This window comes from Engraulis encrasicolus, chromosome 18 (genome assembly GCF_034702125.1).
Source record: "Engraulis encrasicolus isolate BLACKSEA-1 chromosome 18, IST_EnEncr_1.0, whole genome shotgun sequence".
NCBI classification, from domain to species: Eukaryota; Metazoa; Chordata; class Actinopteri; order Clupeiformes; family Engraulidae; genus Engraulis; species Engraulis encrasicolus.
Genome location: NC_085874.1, coordinates 43,029,291 through 43,039,290, shown reverse-complemented (window position 1 = coordinate 43,039,290; position 10,000 = coordinate 43,029,291). Strand labels below are relative to the sequence as shown.

The 10,000-nt window shown below is 43.6% G+C and overlaps 1 protein-coding gene across 1 annotated transcript in view; it reads right to left on the bottom strand.

Annotated features, from left to right (window-relative positions):
• itsn2a (intersectin 2a) overlaps nucleotides 1-10,000 on the bottom strand; it is a 135,755-nt gene that overhangs the window by 56,244 nt on the left and 69,511 nt on the right. The window contains exon 17 of the mRNA XM_063222197.1: nucleotides 1,453-1,592. Within this exon, the coding sequence (XP_063078267.1) occupies nucleotides 1,453-1,592 (140 nt within the window). The remainder of the gene's footprint in view (nucleotides 1-1,452; nucleotides 1,593-10,000) is intronic.

The window sequence follows — 10,000 nt, the reverse complement described above, 5'->3', positions numbered from 1 at the left end:
AGTACGTTTCTGTGCAGGATTAAAAGGTGTTCAATGAAGGTTGGGGCCCTCTTCCTTTCTCCCTCTGGATAACGTTTTAAAATTTCAGATATGACACCACAGTCGATCATCACTTCAAATGGAATTACATCTTTAATGCACAGTAAAAAGGTGAAACAAGATGCAAGATAGGTCTAGCAAATGCTAAAACAATTTCATCTCCACTCGTGTTGTGCATAGGGTGGCCAGACATCCCTATTTAGGACGTACCATCCGTCTTTTCTTGTCCGACATGGCACAGCATTACGCCGGACAAAAATGCATTAAAATGCATGAAATTGCATCAAAGAAACACAATTTTTCTTGGGGAGGCCCCCCGAAACCCCCCGTCCAAAAACTTGGCTGAGACCCCCATAGGCTCAAAGTTATAATTCGAACCCTGGGTTGGGCCCATCTCCAGGCCTCCTGACACACACCATCACATACTGTATCAATCAATCTAAATAGTATGTTTTTCTCCCAAAACACTCTTTAGGAAGGACTGTCCGTCTTTTCAGTGCTGTGTCCGGCGTCCGGCACATCATTAAGCCAGATGCCTAATTGATTAAAATGCATTAAAAATGCATGAAACTGCATCTAAGAAATGCCCATTTTTATGGGGGAGGACCCCCAGATGCCCCTTCAAAAAAATGTGTCCTCCTTTTTGCGGTCTCGGAGATGGTCACCCTTCCCCCGCATCCTCACCTGGCAGCCTCCTCCTCCTCGCGCCTCCTCCAGTTCCTTCCTCCTCCCCTCCCCCCCATCCTCACCTGGCCGCCTCCTCCTCCTCGCGCCTCCTCTTCTCCTCCAGTTCCTTCCTCCTCCCTCCCTCCTCTCCTCACCTGGTAGCCTCCTCCTCCTCGCGCCTCCTCTTCTCCTCCAGTTCCTTCCTCCTCCCCTCCCCCCCCCATCCTCACCTGGCCGCCTCCTCCTCCTCGCGCCTCCTCTTCTCCTCCAGTTCCTTCCTCCCCCCCTCCTCACCTGGCCGCCTCCTCCTCCTCGCGCCTCCTCTTCTCCTCCAGTTCCTTCTTCCTCCCCTCCCTCCCCTCCCCCCCTCCTCACCTGGCCGCCTCCTCCTCCTCGCGCCTCCTCTTCTCCTCCAGTTCCTTCTTCCTCCCCTCCTCCCCTCCCCCCCTCCTCACCTGGCCGCCTCCTCCTCCTCGCGCCTCCTCTTCTCCTCCATCCTCCTCCTCTCTCCTCTCCTCCCCCCCTCCTCACCTGGCCGCCTCCTCCTCCTCGCGCCTCCTCTTCTCCTCCAGTTCCTTCTTCCTCCCCTCCCCCCCTCCTCACCTGGCCGCCTCCTCCTCCTCGCGCCTCCTCTTCTCCTCCAGTTCCTTCTTCCTCCCCTCCCCCCCTCCTCACCTGGCCGCCTCCTCCTCCTCGCGCCTCCTCTTCTCCTCCAGCTCCTTCTATATCCCCTCCCCCCCTCCTCACCTGGCCGCCTCCTCCTCCTCGCGCCTCCTCTTCTCCTCCAGTTCCTTCTTCCTCCACTGCAGCTCTCGCACCTTCTCCTCCTTCACGCGCACCAAGCCGTCCAGCACCCCCTGCTGCTTCGTCTGCTTTTCACGCAGGTCCTGCAAAAAACGGCCGAAGAATGTTTTGGTAACACTTTACTTTCACGCCGGTGTCATATGCATGTCATTACAGTGTCATAATAGTGTCATTGCACCACAGTTATGCAGTTATGCACGTGTCATAAACATTATGTCCATGTCATAAACATTTTATGACTGTTGACCTTAAGTGACATAATGACAACAATGTTTATGACTTATCTACGACTGTGTCATGACACTATTATGACACTGTAATGACATGCATATGACACCGGCGGCAAGTAAAGTGTTTCAAGAAAGTTTTGAAGTACTGGCGCTAGGCCACTCTTTGAGGTGTTCTGGCTAATGCTGTCGTCGGCTACCAAGTCAAAAGGCAGGGTCTATCTATAGCATTTCTTGTTCAAATCTAGCATCAGTGCCAGTTCTGACCAAGCTATGCTGACCTTCAAAAGCCAAGTGCAGTAACAACGTATTTTGTCAAAATTGAGATTAGACTGAAAATGGCCTTCATTACACCTCCTTTATCTTGTGGCAATGCATTATGGTCCAAATATGTCCTAATATCAAGGGTTTAAAAGCCTCAGTTTCAATGTTGGTGTAGTTACTACACTTTGCCTTTTGCAGTCCAATGCTGGCTGCTCTACATCAGCTAATCAACTCTTCTCGCTTCTGATTGGTCACATCCAAACAAGGCACCTTTTCTAAGTCTCTTCCCAGCTGTGAACAGATCCATACTAGGCGAGTACATCTATGCAAAAAAAAGACCTTACCCCAAAAAAATTGATACAAAAGGTTTTTCAACTGATTTTGTTACCTCTAAGTGTCCTTAATAACATACTAAAAATCTAGGAAAATCTGACTTCAGGAAAGGTGTCATTTTCAAGATCGAAGTTTTTAAAAATAAAGGTTACTACATGATAATTACATTGGCATGAACTAACATGTTTTCAGGATCTGTTTGTTTGGAGTGCTGTTTGGGTGGATAAAGACACTACTGCTATGACAATATCCATGTACTGTTTGTCAGGGCACATCATCAGTGATGAATCATGGTGTCACTAGGTATTTTGGGTCTTTCAGCAGCTGCACTGAATAGACAGGAGCCACTACATGTGTAAGTAGAGGGCAAGGTGAAACGGTTGGTACTGGAGACAGACAACAATGTCCTGAAAGGACATAGGGCTCTAGCATAGCTTTCGGGTAAGACAGAGTAGGGCCTGTTGTAGCTTCATAGGCAAGGGTCTGGGCCTTGTATTCAATTAGGGCATGAAAAAGAGGACGTGACTGGGAAACTGAAGCTATGTGGTCAGAGAATGATAGATGGTCATCAACAAAGACACCTAGATTTCTTGTGGCCTTATTTGAGGCAACAGTAGCAGAATCCATATTGAGCTCGATATCATGGCAACCTAAATCTTTGGCTGGGATCACCAGCAGTGCATTTGGGCGAGGCTCAACTGAAGGTTGCATTCCTTCATACTTGTGGATAGTTCAGAGGCAAGCGGAAATGTGTGTGACCGTGGAGTCATCTGGCACAAAGTAACTGTGCTTCATCGGTGTAACAGTAGTATGAGAAGCTGTGAGAACAGATAACATGGCCCAGTGATGTGGTGTACATGGCAAATATGAGTCCCAGCACCAGGCCTTAGGACACCTGGAGAGGCTATGATTTGAGGACAGCTGACCTTGCCCTTGATACATGCTAAGAATGATTCCACCAGACTCAAAGAATGTCTGGAAGAACTTGAGACACATAAAACTCAATTGTTTATCTAAGAGAGATGTTAAATAATCATGTTTTGAAAAAAAAATGCTAGCTGGTGTGTCTGCACAAAGATTTTTAGATTTACTACAAAACAAAAAGAGATGTCCATAATCTCCTCTGAAGATATCTTCTATACTAGGAACAAAATAAAAGAGTAATTTTGAGCTTGGCTTTTTCAGATTTTGAGGTTTTGCATTTTGAAATTTAATGCATATTTAATTAGATATAGTCCAATTACCATATTAAAACATAACATTTCAGAAAACTTGCAATACATTTTTTTCTCACAAATATGTGAGTAATCACCGGATTAAGTTTCATTGTGATATCGGCAAGCTACATTTTTTGGCCTATTCACCTGGAGTGTCTCTTGACCCTTATAATAAGCCTATGGCAGCCATGTTGAAAAAAACTCATTTCCCAAAGTCAGATTTTACTAGATTTTTAGTATGTCATTTAGCAGGTCCAATAGTAATAGAATCCATAAAAAAACCTTTTGTATCAATTTTTTTGGGGTTAAACCCTAAATGTACTCGCCTATACCGCCAACTTTAAATCATAACTTATTCAATAAAGACATTACATTCAAATGTTATGTCTGGGAGTTTCTTGACTTAAATGGACCGGACAGAATTGAGTTTTGACTGCACATTAACTTCATATCCTCTTATTGGTCTTGTGACATTATATTGTGTCGTTCTCTTTCAGTGCATTCAATAGAAGTACATAGTTCAAAGCACTGCTACTATGACGCCCATCAAATATTTGATTAGGTAGTTTGATCACTTTGATTTTGGCAAATGTAACAAATATAACAGACAATGGCTATGTTTACATGAGACATTTAATTTAGAATTAACTCAATTTGAAAACGTCATGTAAACACTTTACAATTCGGAATTACATGAAAGATGAAAGTAAACTCGACGGATTATTAATTAGGAATTAAAAACGTCACGTAAACGTAGTGATTCTCTCAATTTTATAGTTCAGTTACTGCACGTTTGCTTCATATGGCACCACTAACACCCAACATGTGACCAGTACAATTAATCTAACAATTTATTTTAGGGATACATCTATAAGCACTAATACATACAATGTGCCTGTATAAGTAACTTGTAAGGCATGTACAAAGCAAAATCAAACATTTGTTAGGCGTGTATTCGCAAATGTCTTGTTCATGCACAATAAGGGATTTATTACCAATTTAACCTTAGTAAGAACTTAGTAGGCCTTAGCGTTTGCTTAGTACATGCATTATAAGTTACTTATGCAGGCATTAACATTGTATGTATTAGTGCTAATAGATGTAACCCTAAAATAAAGTGTTACCGATTAATCTAACAGTGTGCCATTTTTCATAGTGATTCTTTATATAACCATGCCTGTGTGATGATATACGGCCTTTTAATGAGTTTTACAGCAGTGCATTATTCTATGTGCTTTATATAGTCACACTACATCAACTTCAGAAATGAATACATAAACACTACATCTATATTCTCGGCGAGTAGCCAAGTACAACATATGCAGACTAATTTGGTGCCTCAATGTTGTGAAACAATGCGGCATGCAGTTAATGTTAAGATGATGAAATACACTTTACAGTGACTCTCTCAAGAGAGAGAATGTATGAAATGTGCAAGATTGACAGAGAGAGAGAGAAAGAGAGAGGATGGTTAAAAAAAAAAACAAAGGAGGGGTTGCATAAAAGAAGTGAGTGGAGGTGAAGAAGCGAGGGAACAAGACAGAAGGACAGGAAGACAAAAGGCAACCTTAATTAGGTAGAAGAGATTGGTAAGGCAGCCCAGCAAAGAGAGCAGACCTTGAAGCATAGTGTCATCCATCTCTACCAACTGAAGAAGTGGAGCAGGAGGATGCAGGGAAGAAAGAAGAAAGGAGAGAGAGGGAGAGAGAGAGAGAGAGAGAGAGAGAGAGAGAGAGAGAGAGACAGAGAGACAGAGAGAGAGAGAGAGAGACAGAGAGAGAGAGAGACAGAGAGAGAGAGAGAGAGAGAGAGAGAGAGAGAGAGAGAGAGAGAAAGACAGAGACAGAGAGAGGGCGGGAGAGACAGAGAGAGAGCGAGAGAGAGAGAGAGAAAGACAGAGAGAGGGCGAGAGAGACAGAGAGAGAGAGAAAGAGAGAGAGAGAGAGAACGAGAGACAGAACGAGAGAGAAGATGACGAGACAGAACGAGAGAGAACGTGAGAGGTAAAGGGAGAGAGAGAGAGAGAGAGAGAGAGAGAGAGAGAGAGAGAGAGAGAGAGAGAGAGAGAGAGAAAGGAAGAAAATGAGAACGAGAGAAAGATAGATATGTAAAGAGAGAGATAGAGAGTGAGGGCATTAGATAAAGTAGTCAAGAGAAAATAAGGCAGAAAGAGAAAGAAAATAGAAAGGGACAGAGAAAAGAAAAGAAAGAAGCAAAGGTGCAGTATTTTGTAGAAGGGTTTAGAAAAGAGGAGAGTTTGGAAGGAGGAAGAAGAGGAAGGAAGAACAAGGGATTAGTGAGTTCTTCAGGCAGTCAGAGACCAGACGTGACGAGCTGGGGAGCACAGGAATGAGTGGGAACACTCAAAATCTCTCGCTCACACATACACACACTAACACACACACACACACACACACACACACACACACACACACACACACACACACACACACACACACACACACACACGTATACACGCACGCACGCACGCACGCACACACACACATGGACGCGCACACGCACACACATACACACGTTATTCAGTAAGAGACAAATGTTTGACTGGGTTATCACATACGTATATATTAACAAAGTATTGTTTAACATCTGCAATATGTGTTGTTAACAGGCGCTGACGTCTCTATGGTGCTAGTCCTTTAGGAGAGCTTGACTGTGATCTCTATTGGACTGTGAAGGCTGTCTGACCTTGAGCTCTCTGTTGCATGTATACCAGAGACAGTAAAGCCTATCTGACCTTGAGCTCTGCTTGGTGTTGGTCCATTTCTGAGAAATTAGTCGTGGACTGTTAGTAGCCAATTCGCGACCTCCTGGTAACATAACACCGTTGCTTCTAGTCAGGCCAGGAGCAATACAAATACCGTCTCTGAGTTCCAGAAAAATCGGGAATTCCTCACACTTTGTCGGGAAGCAAACAACCAGTAGCAAACCAAGGGCGGCAGGTCAACCATGCCGTTTGGGAAATGTTAATAGTTATGCTCTTGCTCAGACCAAGTCTCGAAGAGATTTGAAAGTCGATGATAATCAGGCTAGACTGTCAGCACTACATAACCTTGTGTTGTCTATTACACTGTGCTGTAAAACAGTGTTTCTCAACTGGTGAGTCGCGACCCAAAAGTGGGTCGCGGAAGGGACATGGGTGGGTCGCGGAGCCTTGGTGGGAAAAAAAAAGTAATTCTAAAAAAAAATACACTTGAATACACTTCAATACACTTGAAAGCTAAAAAAATTGGGTCGCGACCGAATGAGAGTGGAAAATGGTGGGTCCCAAGACTGTTCCAGTTGAGAACCACTGCTGTAAAGGGCAATTGCACACTCTAAGGTAACAGTCTGTAAAGGCAGTCTGGCTATTGAATTGCAGGTGTGTACACAGGTAGGTTGCTGCAGTAGGCTACTGTACTGCCTGTCCTTTCTGACCTTGAGATGTTTTTGGTCCCTGTCTGACCTCTGCTTTTTACCATATTGTAAGAGTTGTCTAACCTTGAGGTCTCTGTTGCGCTGTGACATGCTATGAGGACTGCATGAACTCATATGCAGTACTATGATGGATCTGACCTTGAGGTCCTTGTTGTCCTTGTTGATCTGTACTGTAAAGTCTATCTGACCTTGATGTCCTTGTTACACTTTAAGGGAATGTCTATCTGACCTTGTTGTCCTTGTTACGCTGAAATGTAATGTCTATCTGACCTTGTTGTCCTTGTTACGCTGAAATGTAATGTCTATCTGACCTTGGGGTCTCTGTGGTGTTGGTCCATTTCTGACAGCTTAGCCGTGATCTCTATTGTAAAGACTATCTGACCTTGGGTTCCCTATCGTGTAAGTGTTTGTTCCACTAAAGCCTATCTGACCTTGAGGTGTCTATTACACTGAAGCAGTGGTTCCCAACCTGTTTTGGCTCGGGACAACCCAAATCTGACCTTGAGGTCTATATTACACTAAAGCCTATCTGACCTTGACGTCTATACAGTATTACACTAAAGCCTATCTGACCTTGAGGTCTATATTACACTACAGGCTACCTGACCTTGAGGTCTATATTACACTAAAGCCTATCTGACCTTGACGTCTATACAGTATTACACTAAAGCCTATCTGACCTTGAGGTCTATATTACACTACAGGCTACCTGACCTTGAGGTCTATACAGTATTAGACTAAAGGCTATCTGACCTTCGGGTCCATATTACACTAAAGGCTCTCTGACCTTCAGGTCTATACAGTATTACACTAAAGGCTATCTGACCTTGAGGTCTATATTACACTAAAGCCTATCTGACCTTGACGTCTATACAGTATTACACTAAAGCCTATCTGACCTTGAGGTCTATATTACACTAAAGCCTATCTGACCTCGACGTCTATACAGTATTACACTAAAGCCTATCTGACCTTGAGGTCTATATTACACTACAGGCTACCTGACCTTGACGTCTATACAGTATTAGACTAAAGGCTATCTGACCTTCGGGTCCATATTACACTAATGGCTCTCTGACCTTCAGGTTTCTGTGGTGCTGGTCCATCTCTGAGAGCTTGGCGGTGGTCTCTCTATTGTAATGGCTGTGGTGTAAATGTTTGTTCAACTAAAGGCTATCCAGGGCTGTAGTGGAGGGTAAACGCACGTAAACGCCGTTTACGCACCTCTGGAATTTAGGAAATAGCGTTTACCCACCTCTAAATAACGTTAACCCACCTCTAAATAGCGTTTACGCAGCTCTTAATGGCAATTACGCACGTCAAAGTTCCCTGCGCCTTGTGATCTGCCGTTGGAATAATCCAAAATAAATTTGGTGTCATTTAAAAAATATTGTTGAACATAGGCCTACTTAACGCTTTAGGAGGAATCATTTTCATCTGCTCTGTATTCGGGTATGTGACCTTCCAATCAGTGCCTTTCGGCTGCGGCGGCGACACCAATCAGGATCCAGGGAATATGTAAACACATAGGCCTACACGTTGTGTAGTTGCCTGCCTGCATAGTTAATCATAGTTAATCATCATGGATAGGGTGACCAGACGTCCTCTTTTTCCCTACTTTTGAGACCTAAAAAAATGTGCGGGGGAATTTCAGAAATGTCCGGGATTTTGTTGGACTGCCTGAAATATAGACCTAATTCATCTGCATTATAATGTTCATTCCGTTCCATTTGACTCCACTGCAGGTTTCTCTCTACCGTTCGCAAATTAGTCACGCCCTTCTCATCAAATCTAGCCACTTCGCACCGTGTGTCCGAAAGAAGCAGGGGACAAGCCAGTGCGCCCCATGTTTACAAGCGAAAGCGCATCTGTCCGCCGGTTCTACGGACGGCAATGCCGATAGAAACGCAAATGCACGTTCGCGCGGTGGAGTTGGAAAACAAAAAAATCCCGCGTGTGAAGCCAGGTATGAAAGTAACCTAACACAGGAGTAAGCCTAGTAACACCACCAAATCCATCATTTAGGGAGGTACACGTTTTGTTACACCTTGTCACAAGATTCTTTCATGATCTGACATTTCCAAGTTATTTGCAAAAGCAAGTTCTCAGAGCTAGAAGGACTCATTCCTGAGTTAAGAAATTAAGCTTCTTCTTCATCAGCTTCTTCTTCTGTCTATTGTCTTTGCATTTATTGATAACGCCGTATGGGTTAGCTTATTAATGGTAGGTAAAACTCCAGTTCCTCTCTTAATGGCTGCAGTGCCTATTGCTAATCTCTGAGCATGCCACTACAAGTAGCCTAGCTAAGTAGGCCTAATGGATGACAGTGGAGGGGTAAATTGTGAACTGTCTTATAAACATGTAAGCCTAAAATGTAGCCTAATAGCACTTCCTTATCAATTCAGTTGAAAACCACAAATGTTGTGTTTTTTATAATTAGTTTCCAATGTTATATAGCCTAATGCCATTCATCTTTGTGGGGAATGGCTGAGATGGGCCTACATGATGGTGAATCTATTTTTAAAAACCTAATGCAGAAATTGGAATACGCCTATGAAATTGAGCTGCATTGTTATGCTGTTGATCTACTCCAATAGGCTATAGGTGTTAGGCCTACTATCTAGGATTGTAACAAAGGCACACTCTGCATCATATGATCACACAAATTATGTGATAGGCCTAATAGGCCTAACTGAAGAGATTTTAAATGTCATTTATAGTAGAGAAATGAATTTGCATGCCAAAAAGTTCTAGTGGCTTTTAAACAAATTACCATTTTGGATGCATTGATACCGATACTTTATAGGCCTACTATCATGCCTGGCCTCATACCCATTTTCATACCTGTAGATACACAGATACACCGATGACCCCCCCCCAAAAAAAAACAAAAAACGTGTCGCGTTGCGTTGCGTCACGGTCTGTCTGATCAAAAAAATCATAGTTTACCCACCTCTAATTTGACCACTACAGCCCTGAGGCTATCTGACCTTCAGGTCCATATTACACTAAAGG